The 21279-nt window shown below is 49.0% G+C and overlaps 6 protein-coding genes across 6 annotated transcripts; 1 reads left to right on the forward strand and 5 right to left on the reverse strand.

Annotated features, from left to right (window-relative positions):
- Nucleotides 1-164: 164 nt before the first annotated feature.
- On the reverse strand, nucleotides 165-3054 carry K444DRAFT_146014 (uncharacterized protein). Its single transcript, XM_024870563.1, has one exon. The coding sequence runs from the start codon at nucleotides 2782-2784 to the stop codon at nucleotides 271-273; it is 2514 nt and encodes an 837-aa protein (XP_024730654.1). The 5' UTR covers nucleotides 2785-3054; the 3' UTR covers nucleotides 165-270.
- A 52-nt stretch (nucleotides 3055-3106) lies between these two features.
- K444DRAFT_668017 (uncharacterized protein) lies at nucleotides 3107-7436 on the forward strand. The gene is made up of 14 exons (XM_024887361.1): nucleotides 3107-3336; nucleotides 3395-3930; nucleotides 4083-4217; nucleotides 4274-4321; nucleotides 4365-4434; nucleotides 4485-4686; nucleotides 4740-4827; nucleotides 4877-4974; nucleotides 5023-5233; nucleotides 5286-5499; nucleotides 5552-5874; nucleotides 6126-6456; nucleotides 6507-6772; nucleotides 6825-7436. Exons 1-14 carry the CDS (start codon nucleotides 3291-3293, stop codon nucleotides 7200-7202), a joined length of 2946 nt encoding a protein of 981 aa, XP_024730655.1. The 5' UTR covers nucleotides 3107-3290; the 3' UTR covers nucleotides 7203-7436.
- A 520-nt stretch (nucleotides 7437-7956) lies between these two features.
- On the reverse strand, nucleotides 7957-10570 carry K444DRAFT_599166 (uncharacterized protein). Its single transcript, XM_024878558.1, has 9 exons — nucleotides 10120-10570; nucleotides 10043-10063; nucleotides 9950-9990; nucleotides 9746-9891; nucleotides 9549-9694; nucleotides 9403-9463; nucleotides 9070-9352; nucleotides 8803-9018; nucleotides 7957-8752 (listed from the first exon to the last, which is right to left on the reverse strand). The coding sequence occupies exons 1-9, from the start codon at nucleotides 10275-10277 to the stop codon at nucleotides 8094-8096; spliced, it is 1731 nt and encodes a 576-aa protein (XP_024730656.1). The 5' UTR covers nucleotides 10278-10570; the 3' UTR covers nucleotides 7957-8093.
- A 1519-nt stretch (nucleotides 10571-12089) lies between these two features.
- Nucleotides 12090-13018, reverse strand: K444DRAFT_146261 (uncharacterized protein). Its single transcript, XM_024870564.1, has 2 exons — nucleotides 12182-13018; nucleotides 12090-12124 (listed from the first exon to the last, which is right to left on the reverse strand). Exon 1 carries the CDS (start codon nucleotides 12782-12784, stop codon nucleotides 12197-12199), a length of 588 nt encoding a protein of 195 aa, XP_024730657.1. The 5' UTR covers nucleotides 12785-13018; the 3' UTR covers nucleotides 12090-12124; nucleotides 12182-12196.
- A 2875-nt stretch (nucleotides 13019-15893) lies between these two features.
- Nucleotides 15894-17254, reverse strand: K444DRAFT_646654 (uncharacterized protein; the record flags this gene model as incomplete). Its single annotated transcript, XM_024885227.1, has 3 exons — nucleotides 15894-16125; nucleotides 16170-16880; nucleotides 16932-17254. The coding sequence occupies 3 exons, from the start codon at nucleotides 17252-17254 to the stop codon at nucleotides 15894-15896; spliced, it is 1266 nt and encodes a 421-aa protein (XP_024730658.1).
- Nucleotides 17255-19428: 2174 nt separating this feature from the next.
- Nucleotides 19429-20943, reverse strand: K444DRAFT_146332 (uncharacterized protein). The gene is made up of 2 exons (XM_024870565.1): nucleotides 20492-20943; nucleotides 19429-20350 (listed from the first exon to the last, which is right to left on the reverse strand). Exons 1-2 carry the CDS (start codon nucleotides 20657-20659, stop codon nucleotides 19571-19573), a joined length of 948 nt encoding a protein of 315 aa, XP_024730659.1. The 5' UTR covers nucleotides 20660-20943; the 3' UTR covers nucleotides 19429-19570.
- Between the last annotated feature and the right edge of the window lie 336 nt (nucleotides 20944-21279).

The following is a 21279-nucleotide window of genomic DNA, read 5'->3' on the forward strand; positions in this document are numbered from 1 at the left end:
GAAGTCGGCCCGAATGTATCCAGTGGGGAAGCGAGTTCGTTCAAATGTCACATGTGAGAGGCCCCCCACCTGGAGCTGGAGAATGTTGAATTTTATCCGGGGATGGAGCTATGGTATTTTGTTGTATGAATGGGGTTGGCACGGGTGGCCGATGAAAACGCAGACCGCTGGGTGCGAATGAAACACTGACCGATTTCTGAGATTGAAGGAAATGCTTGATCTGCTCATAATTGAGTACTACCGGTGGACATCCTATGTTATTGTTCAAGCTCAGCTCACCTCCCCGACACGGCGCTTCTGTGGTATGATTCGAGTCTTCTGCTTCGGAGAATTTCCGCAAGCCATATCAGGCAATCTAACTCTCGCGTAGGGATCTCGCAAAGCATCGTTGACCGACCATACCTTTACTTTCGCAGGAGAACACGTCCTCCAACCCTTCTCCGGATGCCTGAATCTGACACCCATCATCGTGGTCATGAGAATGGCCTGTCCCGCCAAGTCTAGAAACCCGGGCTCTAGAGTATCCTCTGCGTGGCGCTGGGGATCGAACTGTTCGTTCATCTGCGGTCTGATTTCTTCGAATGTGCCTTTGTACGCGAAAACTTTCAAATTCAGCTCCGAGGCAACGCTCGCCATCTTCCTATGGCGTGCTTGGACGTCAGTGTTGCCACCTACAAGCGGCAGCATGGTGACGTTGAGCAACGCGACGAAAGCTCGGCGTCGCTCGGACAAGCGATCTCGGAATTCTGGCGGTATATCAGGATCCTCGGGGGATGCCTCGAATGCTTTCATAAGTCGGATTCGGTACTCATGTATGATGTTTTCTGCATGTTCGGAAGTGTGGCCGACTTCGCAGGCGTTAGCGAGGCATGGAATCATGGTTGCTCCGACATGATTCAGAACATTGAAGTGCTTACAAGTAGTCAGGATCTTGTTCCAGAGCGTGGCATCCTCGAATGGCGAACCAGAGTAGAAAACGAACTTGGTGACGAGGAATGAAAGAATGCTGCGGATCCAAACCGAGGAAGTCGTATCTTGTAGATTTGCTTCTGTTACCTTCTGCTTGATCAGAACTCCCTCCGAGACATCCAGTAGCTGGCGTAGGATGTTTATCGCATTGTTGGCCGTCCCATTTGAGTGCAAAGTCTCGTCACGGATGCACGGAATATCAAGAATGGGTGTTTGTGGATTTATCAGAGACAACTGGTTGCGGGCCATGGTAGTGGTCCCTGTGTACTGTTGCATAATTCCGGTGAGGGCCTGCAATGGCTCCCGAATTTCTGCATCCTCAGGCCATGCACCATGGTCGGAAACCGAATTTCCAGGTCCTCCTGGGACAATGATCGTTGCATTATGGGAGGATGAGAAGGACGAAGAACTTGTCGGTCCAACTTCGAGGAGAACTCGAGCTTTGTTCGCGCACTCAGGGCAAAACCAGCAATTGAATCTTCCCTTGGTCTCTTGCGCATCGCAGAGCCTGATCCCGCAGAATCTCAAGAGGTCACCGGCTCCCCACCTCCTCCTGAAGCAGTCATTGTCGCTACACAATATCTCCTCGGGCGGTTGTTGGGTTGGTGTGCAGGAACAACTGTTCTTGCGACAGGTGCTGCACAACTGGGAACTCTGGGACCGTTGCTGCTGGATCTTGTCTTGGACACCTCGCGCAGCCGCCGCTTGTTCGCGAACAGATGGAGATGGGAGCAGGCATTCTGTTTGGGATGGTTGTGGTGGGGTAGATATCTGGATTTGTGCTCCGTTATTTTCCTCGGGCGAGGTTGAAGACGAAGTGCCTGGTAGAAAAGATAGCTCCTTTGAAACGGGGGGTAGAAGTTGCTGGCCATTGCGCCGGTCTGCTGTGAGGTTGCTTGTCGGTAAAGATTGGAAGGCTTCCTGATATTCGGATGGTCTTGAAGGCAGACCAGATCGTAGGCTCCGTCCGGTGCGGTTATATCCTGCGCCGTCTTGTGCTTTCTTTGGGTGTGTTTCGGAGGTCTGTTTACGACCTCGGCCATAGGCCTTCAAATCGGAAATCTTCTTCGTGCTCGGAGTTGACAATGTCCCAATTGGTGGCAAGCCTTTGCTGGCTTGAAATGGAGAGCCGTGAAGAGCCAGGGTCTCGGCCGGGTGGACACCAGGTTGAGATAACATTCGAGGCTCTTCAGTACTCATCTGTATCATGGGCTCGATGTTTGCCTGCGATGCTGCTTGGACATTAAAACTGGCTGGGACCCCGATCGGAGCTTCCAACAGTGAGCGAGCCAGCTGCTTGTTCGCCGCGGCCTGGCGTTTCCGCTGTTTTTTGGCAGCGTCAATCTTGGGTTGTAAATGAGTACATGCTACAAGCAAACGACCTTGCTTATCGAAGACCTTCGGTAGAAAAATATGACGATCATTCCATTTCTGGCAGAATGTACGGAATAACTCTTCATCAGATGGATCGTTGGGAAGCAACTGCGATTCAGTGTTGTCTTGATTTGCTTGCTGAGGCTGGTGCGAAAGCCTTTCTTTCTCGGAGGTGAATTGCGTCGACATGATACTACTCAGGCTTGAATCGTCGGAGTCGTGAATTTGCTTGCCCTCAACCTGCTTGTCGAGAGGTTGAGTGATGTCCTCGCTCGCGTGAGCGCTCTTTGTTAACTCCTTGGAACTGAGCTTCGCCATTTTGTTTCTGGGGAAGGAGAGGGGACCATCAAACAAAGGCTCGGGTGCCAAATTGAGCTTCTGCGATCGTGTTGTGGTATTAGGCGGAGTCTTCATCGTGGGACAAATACTTATATGTAGCATAAAATGGACAAATCGCTCAAAGTGGTCAGATTTGGAGGGGCATGGCTCTGACCCCGACACGGCCCAGCCTCTTCCTTTCTTTTGCGAACCAGTTCGTCTCGCAGAATATGCCCTTTCCGGAGGCTGTAAGGCAATCGATCAGTATGGTCAGTTTTTGGAGGGTTACACAGATGCCACAGCGAGATCCAATCGGAAAGGCCCTGAAGCCAGCCACAGTCGTTTCCAACACATCCTGCCGCTATAACTATGGGGCAAGAAGGGTTGATTGGTGGCCACGGTCGCGTTAGGCAACTAGAGCTATTTCTTGTTTGGAAGAAGCAGAGCCGATCCGATTGCTCTTTGTCAGTGCTCCGAATCTTGCAACGAGCCCAAGCCGCCTCTTGACAGTTGCACTCTGACAGTCCTCAAGCAGCTTCTCTTCCCACTGCGTACTCTCTACCACATCACCGAACTGTTCGAGCTCTTAAACCTTGCTATTGTTCCCCATTGCCAGCTTTATCTCAAACATGTCTCTTCCAATATTCCGAGGGTCTTCTTTTGATGTTGCTCAGGGTCCGTTTGCTTTTCGCCTCGTTCCGTCCGATTGTTTTGCTTATTTATCTTCAAACAGTCCAACGATTTTCGAACAGCCCGAGCAAAATCATCATTTCTATTGACCTAGCAACTACTAGGTGCTGTCTGGCTACCGGTCAGCGACTACTCGTCGAGGATCACAACCACCCGCCAGCCGGGGTCAAACTCTATACTTGCTGGACTGATTCTTACGAAGCCGGCTCCAAGTGGCCGATCACTGCCATTCTCTACAACTCCGAAGGATTACCAAAGACCGGTAATAAACTCGAAATGGCTTTCAAGAGTACTCCAACATCCAGGCGTTTTGATATGAATAAGCACTTTCGACAGTGGAAACTCCTCTTTCACGATGACCAGAACGACGCGACAATCAGGGAAATTCAAGACGATTTATCCTGGAAATTGGATCTCTTAGGCAAAACCCGTTTGGACCTTCTTCAGGACTGGGTTAAACTGATCTACGAAGACATGTTTATTGTCCAAGACGACGGCCGTTATTCTTTGAAAGAGTCCATCGGTTGCTTTGATAAGAAGGACGTTGAAATAGTTGTTACGGTCCCCCCCGGACGCTCAGTATGCATGTTTTCGAGTTTATATTTCCCCGTTTGAATGTCTCGCAAGCTGTTGAACATTCAGGTCCTGTTCTTTCCAAAAGTTACGCAAATTCCAAAACATCCAGATTTCCCAATTGAGGATCGGCAAAATACTAACTCAAAACCGTTCAGGTGCTCGCTCATGATCAAGTCCATGAGGCCTTCATACAGGAGCCTATCGGGAAAGGCCAAGTCTTCCTGGTCTCGGAACCAGAGGCAATGTTTCGATCTTGGATACAGAGTGGGGCCGATCCTCAAGATTTCAAGGTGGGCGCCTCTTCTCTAGGAACTATGATGGTCCATGACACTAAGAACATATGAAGAAGGTTGGAGGGAGATACATGGTTGTGGACGGAGGCGGTGGAACTTGTGTACGTATACCTTGTTCGAAATATGCTCGTCTAACTCGGGAAGTGTATCGTCCGATTCCGACTTGAAAGGCTCGAACCATCACTTGGATTTGAACAAGAATACGAGAGCGAAAGTAAGCCCACATTGATCACATTGCAAGCCTAAACTCAGATGGCTGAACAGGCTTTGTTTGCGGCGCTGAATCGATTTCCAATCTCGTAGAAGAAAAGATTGGGAGAAAAATCGCGCTTGACGTTCCAAATCGAGTTTGGGTTCTCGATCAGTTTCGGCGGCAATTTGATGACTATTTTAAACGCAGATTCGGAGCAGATGACGAACAAACATACAACTTTGAAGTGTCAAACCTCGTGTGCGAGCTCTCGCGGTAGGCTCCCAGCCAATTTGCAATTGGCTCATTCTGACATTTATTACTTCAAGCCAAGAAATAGCAGAATGTTTCGATACGTGCATTGCAAAGTTGTTCAAGGCAATGGACCGCCACTTAAAGCGGGGGCTTCCTGTCCACGTAAGTCATTCACCCTGCCCAACCCGCCTCTTTTGCTGACATTGATTAGTTTCTCGTTCTAGGAGGTGGACTCTTCGCGAGTCCCTATGTGCAAAAGGCTGTGGATAAGCATTTCAACACATTCAAAATATGCCAACTTTCCAAAGAGTCAGTTTGCGTCAGTGCTGTAGAGTGTGAGGTACTGACTTGCTATAGTAAAGGCCATGTAGCCCAAGGCGCCGTTCTCGTCAGAACCTGTGCACCATTTATTATCAGAAGACCTATCCTGCGAAGCAAAGCCGTCACCACCTTCGTTGAAGTCACTGATGCGATTAAAAGGTCTCCAATCTTTGAAGATTTGTATATCAAAAAGGATAAATTCCTGGGAGAGCAGTGGTGCTTCGCCGCGCAGTGGCTTGCCAAACAGGTGTCTTCAAGACCATACATTTACGTGCTGTATGAGGCTAACGACCACTTAGGGAACCGAAGCCAAGATCAAACATGCCAATGATATGTATGAGGTTGCATCTGAGGCTTCCTTTAAGGACGCAAGGAAACGCTTCTTCGACCTCAGCGAAGAAGATCTTACATTCAGTGAGACCATGCTCACGTTCAACCATATTCCTCCTGTTAACCAGGAGCTCTTATTTCAATTAAAGGACGAAACATGGGTTACTATGGATGGAAATCCCAGCAAGTCTTTCTAATCAAGCTTGAACTGACATCAGCTAATTTCGAAATGCAGTCCCACAACCAGAAAACTCCGAGAAACTCACATGGGATCCCGAAAAGATCGGTATTAACCTCAACACTTTGGAAATCTCGTGTGATCGTTCAAAAAACAAACCATTCAGAGTCCTTCGTTACGCAATTCAAATGCAGATGCGGGAAGTCGGGACAAAGTACTGGGTCAAGACCTGGTCGTGGACGAAACCAGCCAAGACCAAAGGAAGAGTACAGCAAATTCTCCTGTCTGAAGCTGATGAGTGCCAAGCCCTCTTTACTCCTCAAGAGATCTCCCGAAATCTTGCTGCGAGCTACGATCTTGGACCGGGTATGAGGAAAGAGGTATGAAAATTCTGGAGCTTACTATCCCTATTTTGAATATGTCATGTATCGTGGTATATCCACGCTCTTCCCCTCTCTCTTCCCTTTGGCACAATAGACGCCTTTCGTTTCACTATTCTGGAAGTTGATGCACCTTTCAATTCACCCCTGCCCCCGATTACTTCTCGTATAATTTCACACTTAGTATTCCATTGCAGGTGTCTCGAGTCACTAATTTCTCTTTATTCCACGCTAACTCCGACCTTTCTTAGGCTGGCAACGAAGACGGAGAATCTCGTAGGGCACATCAACACGACAAGGGGGCGAAGGATCCCTCAACGGCACACTCTCTGGCTAACCAGGCACTTCACGTGGAGTCTTCCTCGCGAATTGCCTCAACGATTGTAGTAGACCAGGCTCCTCATGGTAACCACACTTCCGCCCCTTCGTCATCTTTCAGACACGACCTATTGTCTGCTCAATGGGATTTCTCCCAATATCGACAGCAATCTCACAGTCCATTGAGGACTGTGCGACCCAGCCAGAGACAAAGCATCGAAGGCAACGCCGAATACAGCATCGGTGCCCCCAGAAATAATGGAGGTAAGCTAGCTCCTTCAAATCAGCTAAACCTTCGCTGAACTTCCTTGAAGGGTGCTGGACTTGCAAGTTCAGAAATGTGAAGTGTGATATCCTAACGCCTAAATGCAATGAGTGCGCCAGTCTAGGTCTTATTTGTGAATACGGACGCCCAACTTGGTGGTATGATGATGATCTTAAGCAAGTCCAAAAGGAAACCAACAAACACTTGATCAAGGAGCATAAAGCATTATTGGCGTTGGGCAGACAATCGCTGGACCGGACACGCCAGGTGGGTTTGCCCAGAATTGCGAGCAATCCAAAGACGGGTTTGAGACCAGTGAGTCGAATGCAGTCCCCAATTCTCGCCGCATTACTGAGATTCTGTCTAGCAGGCAACTCAGAGTGCCCCAGCTCAGAATTATTCTGGAAGCCAGAATCCACCTATCGCGGATCCACAAGCACTGGTTCCACGGAAAGCATATGTTCCCAAAGCGAAGACTCCTCTCCCACCACGAAAGCCGTCTCCCGTCTACGATGACTATGATATCTACGATGATCTTCCACCGTCCCCGAAGAGAGCTCGAATGTTCTCCACTCCTTCCACTGTGACTAGTATTGGGGAAGAAGGAATGGGAATTGATGATAGTTGGATTCGACGATCAACACGGCAACGAGAGCCCACCACACAGCCAGTAGACATGGTCAAGTGGGATGATATTAATTCGGATGAGTTTGGCGTTGAGTCTGATACTGCTGAGTCGGAATAAGAAGAGATTGGCTTCCCGGAATAATCGTGAGTCAGTACTCCTTGAATAAATTGAATGTTTCATAACGAGCGGGAAAGGGGGAGAGTATCTGCAAGTGACAGGTTGACGAAAAGTCACAAGAAAAATTTCCTTTCTCATCAGGGTGGGGAGAAGCGTATTGCGGTCTGTTGGGTCACATCAATAAGTAGTCTTACAAATTGCCCTCTATCAAACGGTCTTCCTTTCTAGCCCTCCTGTACACGAGGTAGATCACGTGATATTCTTCTCCTACCCGACTGTCCGAATGCTCTACGCATGCATAGAGCAAGCCATTAAAGATATCTCCGTACTCGGCCGAATAAGCATGGGCTCCGCACGGGCATTACATTATCACCCCGGTCAACAGAGCTTGTTGCACCCGAAGCCCGAAACTCTTCAAAAGATTCTTTCTTGATATGGAGCATGATATCGGCAACTTACCTTGTTACTATAACCTTCCAAGGCCGCCTGCTTATATAAGAGCAAGCTGAATTCCCTTTCCATCCCTCAATTACTCTCTCCTTCTACCCCGCCTTCTACTTCCCACTTCGACATGCCATCCCCAAGTATCACCACAAAGCGCGAAAGGTGCGACAACGAGGAAGGAGTTGTAACGTGTTGTAATTTAAGCTAGAGAAAGAGGTGTGTATAGAAAAAGTCAATCTTGTATGAGTAAAAATTGCATTTCAATTTAAAGCAACAGAGCTTGGAAAAGCCTTTCGATAAATGAGTGAGTATTTTTGATCAAGTTTCTTGAGTCTTGGACTATTGCAATACTATTATTGTCTATTATCAACGAATACATCTCCTGGCCGGACTTCAACCAGCAAAGCACGCACAAAGTCTATCAATTTATAAGTCTAACCCACCAATCTAAACCTTCTTCTCCTCATCGACCACAACCTCCTCAACCTCCTCGCTATCACTACGTCTTCCATGCAACCCATGAAGGACCTCCTTCTGTCCCATCGTCTCAAACGGCATCGTCCTCGCCTCAGCAACGTTATCCGGCGGGCTAATCTTGCACAGCACAGTATACACAGCCATACCGGTAAACGTGCTTGTCAGATACCCGATATTGTAAAGTTTCATCGCCGGCCCCAAAGGAGCAGCAAGACTCTTCACCCCGAGCGTCCCAAGGAATCCCGGGAACGGCAAGAAGATACCGCAAATATAAGCAACATATGCTCTCCAATGCCAGCCGTGGAGGTACCAGTACCGTCCGTTGGGATCGGAGGTGTAGAGATCTTCGACGAAGTAGTTCCCCTTTCGGATGAAGAAGTAGTCTGAGAGCATGATGCCGACGAGACATCCCATGAAAATACCCATTCCGGTGATGCAGGAGAGGAAGACGGCGCCAGAAACGAGAACCTTCCACGGCACCATGCACCAGCCGCCGATGAAGCAGCAGATGATTTGCCCGCGGACGATATTGATGTAGCGGGGTGCCATTGCGGTGGAATCGACGCCGAAGGGGATCAAATTTGCGATAAAATTAGTGCCGACTTGGCCGACCATGAAGATGAAGGCCACTGACTTGTTAGTCTATATTAAATTATAAAAGAGGGAGACATGGATGTACCGAGGAAGACAGCAAACTTGGTTTTAGGGTCATTGTTCTCGGCCAAGATTGCATCTAGGATACCAGCCGGGTTCCAGATGGCTGTGCCCCAGATCCTGCCAGTGCAGGAGGCGGCAATTATACCCATCGTTGCTGTGAAACTGGCAGACCAGGGAGCTGCGAGAAGTTGACCAACTATTTGGTCTCTGGGTCTTCTGGAATAGCGAGTGATATCCGCTGGTCATGAAGTCAGTACTGTAACGTGGCGTGCTGTGATGGGAAACTCACGTTCAGAGGCAATCAGAGGGCCAAACTCTCCGTTGATGGCATTGTTGATAGCAGCTACAATGCCCCATGCGACGACTTCTTGATGGCTTGCAGTGGATTTCGTTGTTACGGCAAGAGATTTGAAAGAACCGGGTCCACCAGATCTGGCGAGGGACCAGATGAAGAGACCAAGGCAGGCAAATGGAATGGTGAAAGCCTTCAATGTGAGGAGCCATTTCAGTTGATCGGGTCTGAAGAAGCAGGAGCCGAATTGGAAGCACCAGTAGAGGAAATATGCAACCATCTGCACAAACGTCAGCAAGCAGGGCCACCACAGGGGATGAATACACTTACAAATCTCGTTGTGGTCCCAGAAGATTCAGGAAGTGAGTTGTGAATGTTGGTCCAGGAGTGCCTAGTGGATTGTCAGCACATTTACAACTCGAAGGGATGAAGCTGGGATGAGGCATTGCAGTCCTCTTTGGAAATGGGGATCTTACCCGAAGACGCATTGAAACACGATGTCGAGGAACAAAGCACCGAAGTATGTCTGGATTCCAAACCACACCATATCGAGCACGCAACGGATACCAACGGGGACAAGACCACCCCAGGGACCGAATGTCGCTCGAATCCAAACGGGGAACTGAATTATATGTCAGCTCTAGGACGCTACATGGAATGCCGGGTCGTGTACGCCAATGTGGTAAATACTTCCTCCTCGGCCGTTCCATACGGTCAACACACTACCAATCAGATGTCCAATGATAATTGCAATCATTGCATCATACCAGACGAGGCCGCCTGCAACCATAGATGACCCAACACTCCATGTTGAAGCACCTGAATGGAGATAGTCAGAATTGTATTTGGGGCGCGGGGCAAGATGACGTGAACGTACCCCAACTTTCACCAATCCAGTATGAGAAGAAAGTCCATGTTCTAGAAATATGTTAAAACTGCGAAGAATCGTTGCACAATGGACGAAACTCACGACCAGTTTCGTCGCTCTGGTCTGGGAAGAAATTAGTAAAGAGAACAGGGCTTAGGAATAGACCAATCCGGACTCACTTGACAGGATCAAGATCCTCATTTGACCACTTGTGCTGTCCAAATCGGTTGACGAGCTCCTCGTCAGTCTCCTTCATACGAACCGCCTCAACAATAGCAGCAGGCACGCCCTTGATGGTACCTGGAAGGCCCACGACACGTTGGCGAACACGATCCATCTTTGGAATTGAAATATACAACCCTCGGGAGAGATGAACAAGCTAGGGAAAGGAGAGAAACAGATCTGCGGAACCGACACATCTATATAAATCCAGGTTACCGGTACAGCCAAGCATGCAAGCGCATGCTTGCCTGGGATATCTTCTTATCGTCCAAGATATCGGGATAGCCTCCTGTGCTCCGGATCACAGACATATCTGACATATTGATCCACTCCTGTCCAGACTCCAGCTAGTCGGGACGAGCTTGCGCCGCGATCTGGATCGCGCTGGGGATTGATGCTCTCAAAGAGGGACCTGCCCTGTGGGAACAAATTAGGGAGCGCGCTGATAGGTCGTCGGCTGCCAACTCCCGATGGTGTTGACGCGACCCGCTTTTCACAATCCCGATTCTCGACAGTTGATGGCCACAAAAAAGTACGCTTACAATTGCGATTATTTCCTTGGGTGTTTCTTATCGAGCGTTTGCCCCATATAGATACACCTGATAATGATGTCGAGATAGAGTTGGATAAGATGTGAGGTTCGGCACTCCGAAGAGTGGATAGGTAGCTAGAGTCCGCGATGCCGCAGCTCCCAAACATAACAATTTCATGAGATTGCTGGCCGAAAATGCGTAACTATGACATCTGACCAATGAAGACTTGAGATTAAATTTTTGGAGAACTCTCCAGCGACAAATTCAAGAAGACATTGATCACGTGATCAACTACCGAGATGCTTCCTCGGTTGCCCCTTGTCATCATAGAGAAATGCACAGGATCGTTCAATCAGAAAAACGTTCTAATGCTGATGAGTGACTGGCATGGTTGCTAAAGAACTGGGTTTATCAAGGAAGATTGATTCGCACCTTACTGCACTTCCAGATACCAGGAAAGATGAGAATATTCAACAGACCCAGACAAGGAAGTGTGCAGATTTAATTTGAGACTCAGAGGAATTCTCTCCTAACTCTGTTCACCTCGTCTTGGTATTTTGCGAGCAACTCGACCGCAACTGCTGAGGTAGAGGATGAATATTGAAGCGGTTGAAGCTCGCTAAATTATGCCATTGCACAATATTGCACAATATGCATAAAATAACAGACTCGGCTCTGAACAAATCCCGGATGCGGCGGACTTAAGAGCGGAATCCCCACTTGGAGAGTTTGCTTATGGAAGCTGAGGTTTCTGTTTATAAGCTGCTGGTTTCCCTTGTTTTCTTCACCGTCTTTGGTATAAGGAGCTTGAGCCGTCGTTGAAAATGTTGCGGAGTGTTGTCACCTTTGCGCTAGATGTCAGAAACCTGGTTGACAGTCTCTGGCCTGGTCTAAAGCTTTGATATGATGTGGCAGAGGTAGGTGAAATCCATTGGAGTGGGGGAAGTATGGAACACTGAGAGCAGTGTATGTGACGGCAGAAGTCTCTGTTCATTCAATGGCCGGCAAGCCTATCTATCCCTATTTTTGAATGCACTACCACTGTATCCACTCTAGCCATTCAACCTCAGTTCCCAACGGTATACCATCGTCGAACTCGGCCGTCAAGAAAGACCACGATCTCCTATCACAGGAAAAGGAAAAGCAGACTATAGGGCCATATCGAAAATCCGCCATATGCACACCGAGCTGCAAGATACATTCGAGGATTCGAGAGGGAACCTGTCGTGTCGAGAGTCGTTACTGGATGCTGAACGCCGGAACGCCAGACGTGGGTATGAGACTGAAGCGAAGCGCAGAAATATTTACAAGAACAGCCGGGAAGGTCGGCGAGAAGAAAGGTTGAGGCGTTCGCAGCTATACCGAACCGTGCTCAGGATCAAGGACCGTGGTCGAGAGATCGAAGAAATGCGAAGGACGATGCCGGAGCCTGGGAACCATTAGCATACTGCGATAGAGTGTACGGAGCTGGCAGAGGAAGACATACATCAGCCACGATCCTTTATTGAATTGGTGTATTCGATCCCGATTTTGTCCACACTCCCGTGTTCAAAGCCCTGCTGATGCCAATTCCGAGGCCAGTCGCCAACGCAACGACCACCAGGAAGACGAGCACCTTAACCATGGTCTTCTTTCTGCTGCTCATGGCGACCCACCACCCACAGCACGCCTTCTCCCGCTTCAACTGCTTCTTTCGCATCTTCAATTGATCCCGTCCAGGCCACGCTGGGTCAACAGTCGTTGTGCATTTCTTCTTCAACAGGCCCGTCTTGCTCTGGCTCGCCTCGGTCTTTTGTTGGGTCAGGGTTTGTGCCTCGAGATCTTGGTCGAAGGGGTGGACGGCGTTGATGTTTTGCTTCGATTCGGAGGCCGGCGTTCGAGGGTTGTAGTAGGGCGAGGACGTGGCATTAGGGAACTTCTCGTTGTGGGCTGTGGGAGGAGGAGTCATGCTGTGCGTGGAATCGATATCTTCGATCGTGGACATGACGTTGATGGATTGGTTCGAGACTTGACGAGTTGGCGAGGGCCGAGTAATTGTGAGGACGTTGTTGTTGTCGGCTTCCGCCTTCTCGTTGGTGACTTCAGACATGATTGCGGTTGTCTGCGGACGTGTCTAGAGGTGTGAGTTGGGAATAAAAAAGTTCCTGTATGCGTGGTCGTGAAGCTGTGTCGGGGAGGAGAAAGCCTGCGTACGCAGTGTCGAATGAAGCAGGAGCGAAACAAGTAGAAATTGAGAACAGTGGGACAAATTGACGACAAATTGAGCACGGGTCTGCTCGGCAGATGCGGTTTCCTCAAGAAGTCTATCGTTTATGAGCAATCGAATTGGCGTGATGTCTTTGTGGATGGTTGAGGTGTGTGACTGCAAATTGCCCAGTTAGACCTCCAGAACCCCGTCGATGAACAACAGTCAACCCGAATTCAGAAACAACAAAGTTCTGAATTACAGTAGCCCCAAGAATTGAAAGTGCTGGGCGTCCTCGGGCTGTCGTGGAAGGAAGAATGAGGACGGGCAGTTGGGGAAGGTTGAAAGAAGCACGCAGGCTGGAGTCTCCTCAACGCACCTTGGTCCAATCTCGTGAAGTGTCAGGGCACAGATCCCGTCCAGTTCCTAGTTTCGCAGTATCTCGCCTCTGCGCTCGGCCTCCTATCGGCACGCAAACCCTGACAGGCGTGCTGAAATGGCCCTGTTCAACGGTGATTGCAATTCTAGGGAGATTCTGAAGAACAATTGAAGTTTTCTTTCACGAAGATGCGTTATGATTTGGGACATGGGCTCTGAACTTTGCCTGGTGTACCTGGCTACGAAGCCAAGACACACTCCCGCTGTGCATCCCGGATGGCATTTATTGGTTACACACCCACGCCCGGCACACCAAGCTCTCAAAGTCCCAGCCATCACCCATACGCTCAAGTTTTCTGAGATTCTGGGGCGAGCCTGCCTACGCCTTGGCCGCAATCTTTCCCAGCGACACGACAGGCCAAGGTGCGGCTTGCTCCGTGGCCTCCAAAAGCATGGATCTCGATCGATGCATGCTTGCTTGTCCTAGCATACAATCGCGCACATCTCACTGGCAGCATGATCCACGCGCGCTGTTCAGGACAAATTGATGCCCCACGAGGGGGGCGTTTGAATATCTATCCCAGAAAAATGACCAGACACGCTTCCCTCTCTTCAGCGGAAATACTCCAGAAGTATTCGATAGACCATAACCCCAGAGCGGCTAGGACCATCGCCTCAGGCTCCAGAAAAGGAAGGGTCCCGCTCGTCACGACTTGCATCTGCACCATTGCCCAATCCGAGGTGCGCGCCGACACAGAGGCAAGCAAGCAAGCACTTAAAGTTTGCCGCCGCGTCGTCCGCTAACCAGTTCGTTCCTGCGATACGATGGGAGAATTCTGGCCAGCCATCTGGAAGCCAGAGAATACGGAGCACATGAGCTGAAGGCGACGGCCCTGGCTGCCACGCTCTCACAGTCCTTGGACCGGGAGAGAAAGTGGAGGGTGGCGTATCAATTGGTGACGATAAGATCAGAAGGTGGCGAGAGGGGCTGCCAGTATCCAGGAATGGAAGGCAGCCCTCGCGTGCAGGAAATAGGGGGCTTGATATCGGTGCCACTCCGTATTTTTCTGCGGCCGTGCTCATTGCGGCGCCGACGCTTTGGGAATGTCAGTCAGACTGTGCATTATTGTGACACTGTGAACAAACCCGCGTGCCTGCAGTGTTCACGCTTATTCTGCATCTTTCCTTGGCAGACGTACAAGCACATGCTTTTGGCTGTGAAGTGTGAACGGCCAGCGAATAAAGTCTCCATTCGGGATCGGATCAGCTCGGGTAGGTTCTCGGCTTCTGGCCCGAATTTTGGAGGAGGCTCAGCTGGTCGAGCTATTTATTCGACTCGTTCGTGAAACATAGCAAATGATTATCGGCATGGAGAATCCTCGTTCGACGATTAGGGGTGGACAATTAAATTTAATTGCCACTCTATTAAGAAATAATTTGATTTAAGGCTCGTTTGACGATTAAACGTTAAATTAAGTGGGTCCAGAGGAGATATTGAATCTGGCCGCCAATCAGAGTGCTGGGATCTAGTTCACGTGACGCATACTGATTTAGTAATAACTGAAGCCATTGGTGACGGCGAGCGGGAGGAGAATTGGTCAGATATTAGTGCTTTTATTAATCAAATACTAGCGTCAGGCAATATTAATATAAGTGGAAGTGAGGAAGAAAAGTATAACTTCAATCTTAATATTGCGCCACGTGACTGTTATTTTCATTAAAAATCGAAAATAAGCATAAAATAATGCATCTAATAATAGCTTGACCATTAATTAAAGTTTAATGGATTAAATTTTTCGCAACCCAACTGACATGATCCTCCATTCATACTTCTATGCCATATTTGGTGAGAACTTGTAATCAGACCGAGAAAAGATCAGAATGGAACGGCCTGTTGAGGGAGAAGCGCCGGTGAAGTGTGAGGTTGATAGACTGCTCAGGGGGACATCTCCGGTGCTTTTCCAGTGGCCTTGCTTGCACTCTTTCCGCCGCACTTGACGTCAAAGAATCGAGACACCAAATCTCTCAAACATTCACCCGTCCTTGTATTCGGGAGTTTCGGCCAAGTGGCTGAAGCTTGGGCAAGGATGAAAAGCGGAAAGTCTAAAGCTTGAGGAGATGACTCTGCCGCATCAGAGGCGTTCCTTTTCATCTTGATAAGGAAGGCAGTGATGCCTCATAAAAAAAAAGTCATCCGTTCTGCCTGTCTGAAAGGCACGCCACCAGAATAGAATGGAAAATGTATTTTGTCACGTGATAGGGAGAGGGAATGGTGATGCGGTTGGAGATAGATTTGAATGGCAGAACTCGGAGATTTTGTGGGTTTCGTTGCAGATCGTAGAGATTGCGATCTGGACTGCCAAGAGAAATCTTGTTCATGTGAGATGAAAGGCTGTTGATTTCGCCCGAAGCGGAGGTCGATGCAGGGATGTTCCTGGCACCCCAAGGTGTTCGAGGCTTAGAAGGACCAAACAAACAGCACTGCAGGTGAAGAAAGCTTGAAACATTCTTCAAGAGAGTGTTTACATATTATGGATTATATATCTGGTTCTAATGGTTCTAATGGTTCTAATTGTTGCTTTCAAGCATAAGCATACGGTTCATATCTGTTTTCACCCCTCTGCTTCTCCACCACTCAAGAGCTCATCAGTCCCCTGGAGTTCAAGAAAGTGTTAATAACATCGTATGCACCGGTAGCGTTATAGTGAAGGTTGATGCCATGTCCACTGTTCGGTTGAACGACCGCCGAGAAGTTGCTGGTAGCAACGTTCGGGAAATTCATCTTGACCATCGCGGGAATCGACTCTGCAACGCCACCAGTGGCGAGGCAGTTGCTTCCGCAGTATGGGAGATCGGCATCTGCGTTCCTGTCAGCACTAATTTACTTTGTATCAAGAGGAAGAATGGCTACTGGCCTCCGGCAATCAACATGACTGGACCAGCAAAGTTGTTCATCATCGGCAGCGATGCGAGAGTTAGCAGCTCACCCTCCGTGACGGGCTGCTTTGTTCTCTCAGCCAACTCCAAGATGGCCGGATCGTAGTAATGTGGCTTGAAGAATTGCAGCTTATTCCCTTCGATATCGGAAGTGATCAGGTAGCCATTTGGTAGTGCTCGCGGCGCAGGAAGGGCGGAAAGGTCAATGGGCGAGATGTATGAAACCAACGGTTCCGCGTACATTGAGAGGACATTCTGAGCCTGAAGTCCAGTGATATTGCTGAATCGAAGGGGCTGATTCTGGTTGGCTTGCTGGAAGTTTCCTCCAGCTGCGAAGGAACTAACGAAGGATCCGTTCATCGAGAATCCGGTCAAAACGATACCATCTGTTATATTCGGGTACATGTTGGCCAAGGCGTATGTTTGAGCTGACCCAAAGGAGTGTCCCACATGCACGACTTTACTGAATGTGTGGTTGACACCAGGGAACGTGCCGTTGCGGAGCATTTGAGTGAGCTGAACTGTTGCCGCAATTTCGATGAAGCTTTGGATCTCGTTCAAGGGCTCACCGTGGGAGGAATTCCCGATTCCGAGACGGTCGAAGCTGAGAGTACAGTATTTGTATTGATCTGTGGCAATATTGACGTAGCTATAATTGTAGTTGTTGAATGACAGGTCCCAGTATCTGTTGTGAGTTAGCTTCCGCGAAGTCAAAATCCCGATTTTAGATACTCACGTCTTGTCGAAACCGATTCCGTGGGTCAAGACTTGAACAGTAGGACTGGTGCTGTTGTCATTGGATGGCATACAGAACTGAGTGCTGATGTTGTATGTTCCCGTCGTCGTATTGTATCCGGTAAGAACAACGTCAGTAAAGTTCCGGCCTTGTTGGGTCATATTCAAAATGAAATCGGTGACTTCGAGGTTTGTCTGAGGGACAGCGAGGTTGAAGACTGCCTGTCGAGCTATCAAGTTGACTGGGACAGTGGTGTTGATACATTGCTTTGCAGAGGCAGAAGCGGCAAGCACTGCTAGGGCCGTGATCGTGGAGATATACATTGTGAAAAGTTCAATGAGACGAAATCCACTTACAAAAGGAAACATCAGGGAATGAGGAGGCCATTTCAGCTTATATGGAAGTCGGCGCCCATCACGGAGCTCTGTACTTGTCATCGACGTAATTCAAGTATCAGCAGAGGCTATGCGGTAATTGTTGAAGCCGGTGTGGGAACAGCTTGTCCCCGCACGTCGAGCACATCGGTGCCTGATCTAGGACAACAAGAGCACATGCTCGGAAGACCGGAACGGACCACGTCCTATGAAGTGCTGATCATTGCTCTTAACTCCGATGCGATTTGTGAGAAGAGCATACCGAGGATTGGATTTGGAATTTTAGGTTAGGGATAGTGCAATTTAGTCGTTTGTTAGCAGCGGCAACAAGGTCCATCGTCATCATCAGCGGTACTCAAGACACCATCAGGATCTCCGCGCCCGGCTATGAATTAGAAAGTCCCATATGCCGTTGCAGATTGAACAGTCACAGCTTGACTATCACTCGATACTACTCTTCGTGTGTATTCTTTTGTAATCGTGGGAGGTATGGCGAGGGCGAGCGAGGGACGAAGCACGAGGCGCAGTGTTCATTCGCACAAGCTTTCAGGGTCGACAATTCGGTTGTAGCACAGTTGGAGAGGTCTGGGGGTATGACCAGCTTGAATGTGGTTCGATATTTTCTCGCTGAGAGTCATTGGGAAAGCTCACATATCCGAGCGGACTCAATGAAGTCTCCAACCCATTGTGTGCTTTCTCTCCAGCTAGAACTCGATCTGCCCCTACTCCGATACCTAGTATGTCCCTATATCCGGTATCAATCCTTGTTCGTGACAGCGATCTGTCTCCCATCATCGACATTCACCTCCCCTCGCCCTCAATGAAGAAGACCCACGGGAGACAAACTTCCTATCAAGGAGCTTGCAAAGCAAAATTATCCATCTCCAGAGCCACACACTCGGCTAAGAGTGCTGGCAACACACCACTGTTGCGAATTCGAGGTGGAGGTCGTGGCTGGCTCTGTTACTTTTTGATGAAGAGAAAAGATTTGGAAGTCGCGAAGATTTTCGAGCTTTCGTGGTTCGCGAGCTAAAATTGACGCTAGCAGCCAAGCGAGCCAAACCCTGTTGGTATCACATGATTTCTCGCTACCCCTTCCCTTTCTGGGCCCTTGAAGGTAAACATCCCTAAAGAATGAGCGTGCTCAGTTACTTTGCTACAGAGAACGCTCCCAATCACAAGCGGAACACCAAGGAGCCTTTGGCTTTGCATCAATTGTGCCCGAGGCATTGGCGTACTGATACATTTTGGTGAGTTGGTGGTGGCTTGGGAGCTGAGAATGGCTGCAGGCACCTGACCCTCGCCCGAAACATCAAAACATGCAAGCCACTCGACTTTCTTTTGCCAGCACATGGGTTTTGCTCTGCAGCGTCATGCCCTCAACGACAGACGCTTTGATCAATCATCGCCAACTTCCACTCTCAGGTTCGCCAAACCAAGCTGCTGCTATGGATGGAAAGATGTTGTGAGTAGCCCACAAATGCGGACGCTTCGAAAGCATAGATTGGTCTTTGTAGATTGCTGTGAATTGGTACTGCATACTCAGCTATGGGGTACACCCATGTGCGAGAGGGCGCGGATGTGAGGAGGCGGCTCAGCTCTTCGTCAGAGACAATATTAGGGATGAATGGATGAAAGACTACGTCTCAATCTGGAACACGTTGGTACATTTCCTCGCAGCTCTGGGCAAATCGGTTTTGGGCTAAGGAGAGCGGTTGGGGAGGACGATGTGGTGTTGATGGAGAGTGTGTACTCATAGAGGTTGAAATTGAGGTCGTCTCATAAGCGAAATTTCCATTGCGTGACTTGACAACTCGCAGTGAGAGATTATAGTCTCTTATCGATTTCTACTTGGAGAAGGACAGGTTTCAAAAATTCTCTACCTCAGATTACCACGACGAATAGTCAATACAACCGTTCAAAATTTGAGCCTCCAAGTCCGCTCGGTGCACGTGACCAACATCCATTTTGCTCCATAGCAACCTCCTTTCCCATAGTATTATTTAAGGTTGCCATATTTAAACCTTTCAGCTCTTTAGAAATTGAATGGGTTCTTCACTGGAAGAAAGTTCCTGGCTAAAATCAAGATGGTTGCGTCACTTCTTGCTAAGTGGAAACAGTTGGTTGGAAGAGAACCTAGTTGCAATTGTATTTAAGGAGAGCAAGAAAGCTACGAATCAAAAAAATCCACAGCCTCCCTCAACACAATTCAGAGTTCGGTAATGTTCCTACCGCCTGCGGAACAATGTCCCTCCCCGAGGAAATTCATGGTATATTGCAGACGCCCAGGTATGGATTGTTGATACCACCAGTCGTGCAGCCAGCAGCGACACTGCAATACCCAGTGGAGTTTCCACACCACGAATGTCCTGAGCAGCACTCCCCAAACTCACTACCCAGACAAGTATATCCTCTGTCCCAAGAACAAGTTCCATCCGGGCTTGGTGCCAAGCATTCCCCAAACTTGCCAAGACAAGACAAACCACAATGCAGAGAGTCAGAGCCACAGAAACCAGTTTCCGAGCAGCAAACACCGAATGGAGATCCAGTGCAGATATAGACGGCCTCGTGATGTATGCCGCCACATGTTCCATCTGGAGACTTTTGAGTGCATCGTCCCAGACCCTTCTGACAACCATTCTCAACGAGACAGTAGGTGGCATCGAAATTGCAGTATCCGAACCTGTCACAGCAAGCCCCGTCCCAAGCGCTTCCTGCACACGTAACATAGCCACCACATTGTCCATCGATAGTTGGTGTCACAATGTCCCCGGTCTCGTTGGAACATTGACCATAGGCAGCTTGACAACCATGGGTAGAGAGACAGTGCGCTGTGGTGTTGCCGCAGTAGCCGTAAGATGAGCAACATGGCCCGTAGGTGCTTCCAGCGCAGGTGTAGTTGGCCTTGCTGCCGCATGTACCATCGATACTGGGGACAATGGAGCCGTTGACCAATTGGAGGACATGATCGAGTATACCAGGGAGAGAGAGTGCACCCGTGAGGAGGGGGAGGAAAGCGAAGGCGAGATGAAGAAGCATCTTGAACTGTTGGCTGTCAGAACAATGAAGACTCGCGTTGTGCCAATGTTCTTGATGGTGGGCGGACAATGGGGTAGGGAACGGTGCAATGTTCGCATGCTAGAGGGACAACCCGATGGAAGAGCAGGGCAGGATAGGGCTACTTACCAGCTGCATGATTCCTTTATATTCTTTGACTTGAGTTGTTTCGTCAGATTTGAGGGGCTTTTGTTGATCTGATTGTAGAAGCCGAGATGAAAGAGGTGATGTAAAGACGTTGAAGTTTTGGAGACGCGAGAATTGCGAGGCTGACTTCGTGTCTTCCAAAGCGGCCATCAAAAATTCATGTTTTGCACCTCTTCTACCGCAATCCTATATGAATGAGCCAGGCTAATCTCATCCCTCAGTCCTTTGAATCCAAACTTGGCATTCTATCTCCACTCTTGCTATGATATTGCTTCCTGAGGAACTGCTCCACTTGAACATCTTGATCGGGTCTATTCGGTGGGCCCTCGTGCTTTGCTACCTTCTCGGCTCCTCCTTGATCAAAAGTTTTTTTATTTTTATTTCGCTGACGACTGGAATGTACGAGCACACTTTCGTCGTTGGTGTTTCGGTCCGGCTTGTTCATCCACGTATTCCTTTCATCCATGCTCGCATATTCTGGTTTATGCCCCAACTCCGAAGGTCAACGCACCTTTCCCAACGTAGCTCTCTTCCACCTCCCGTGGGCCGCTAGTGCAGCCTCATTCAATTTGTCCTTCAAATCACCTTTCTTGATCATGTTTCTATGTGCATCTTTCCCGAAATTCGTCTCGTCTTTGTCTGGATCGTATCCGCCTTGTGTTGTAGGAGCTATCGTGTCCGTGACCGTCTCCTAGGCAAAATTCGCAGTGCTCTTGATATTATCGACAGTCGAGGATTGATGGGACATTCTCAGAGCTAGAGGCTCTGCC

The sequence above is a fragment of the Hyaloscypha bicolor genome (assembly GCF_002865645.1).
Source record: "Hyaloscypha bicolor E unplaced genomic scaffold K444scaffold_141, whole genome shotgun sequence".
In the NCBI taxonomy this organism is placed as follows: domain Eukaryota; kingdom Fungi; phylum Ascomycota; class Leotiomycetes; order Helotiales; family Hyaloscyphaceae; genus Hyaloscypha; species Hyaloscypha bicolor.

Coding starts and splice junctions, on each gene's coding strand:
- K444DRAFT_146332 (XM_024870565.1), bottom strand. CDS start 20,659: ATGGCCGCTTTGGAAGACACGAAGTCAGCCTCGCAATTCTCGCGTCTC. Junction 20,351..20,491: donor ATAAAGGAATCATGCAGCTG/GTAAGTAGCCCT, acceptor GACAGCCAACAG/TTCAAGATGCTTCTTCATCT.
- K444DRAFT_599166 (XM_024878558.1), bottom strand. CDS start 10,277: ATGGATCGTGTTCGCCAACGTGTCGTGGGCCTTCCAGGTACCATCAAG. Junction 9,892..9,949: donor CTGGATTGGTGAAAGTTGGG/GTACGTTCACGT, acceptor ATCTCCATTCAG/GTGCTTCAACATGGAGTGTT. Junction 9,464..9,548: donor GTGTTTCAATGCGTCTTCGG/GTAAGATCCCCA, acceptor ACAATCCACTAG/GCACTCCTGGACCAACATTC.
- K444DRAFT_146261 (XM_024870564.1), bottom strand. CDS start 12,784: ATGTCTGAAGTCACCAACGAGAAGGCGGAAGCCGACAACAACAACGTC.
- K444DRAFT_146014 (XM_024870563.1), bottom strand. CDS start 2,784: ATGCTACATATAAGTATTTGTCCCACGATGAAGACTCCGCCTAATACC.
- K444DRAFT_668017 (XM_024887361.1), top strand. CDS start 3,291: ATGTCTCTTCCAATATTCCGAGGGTCTTCTTTTGATGTTGCTCAGG. Junction 4,322..4,364: donor ACGGAGGCGGTGGAACTTGT/GTACGTATACCT, acceptor TAACTCGGGAAG/TGTATCGTCCGATTCCGACT. Junction 4,435..4,484: donor ACAAGAATACGAGAGCGAAA/GTAAGCCCACAT, acceptor ATGGCTGAACAG/GCTTTGTTTGCGGCGCTGAA.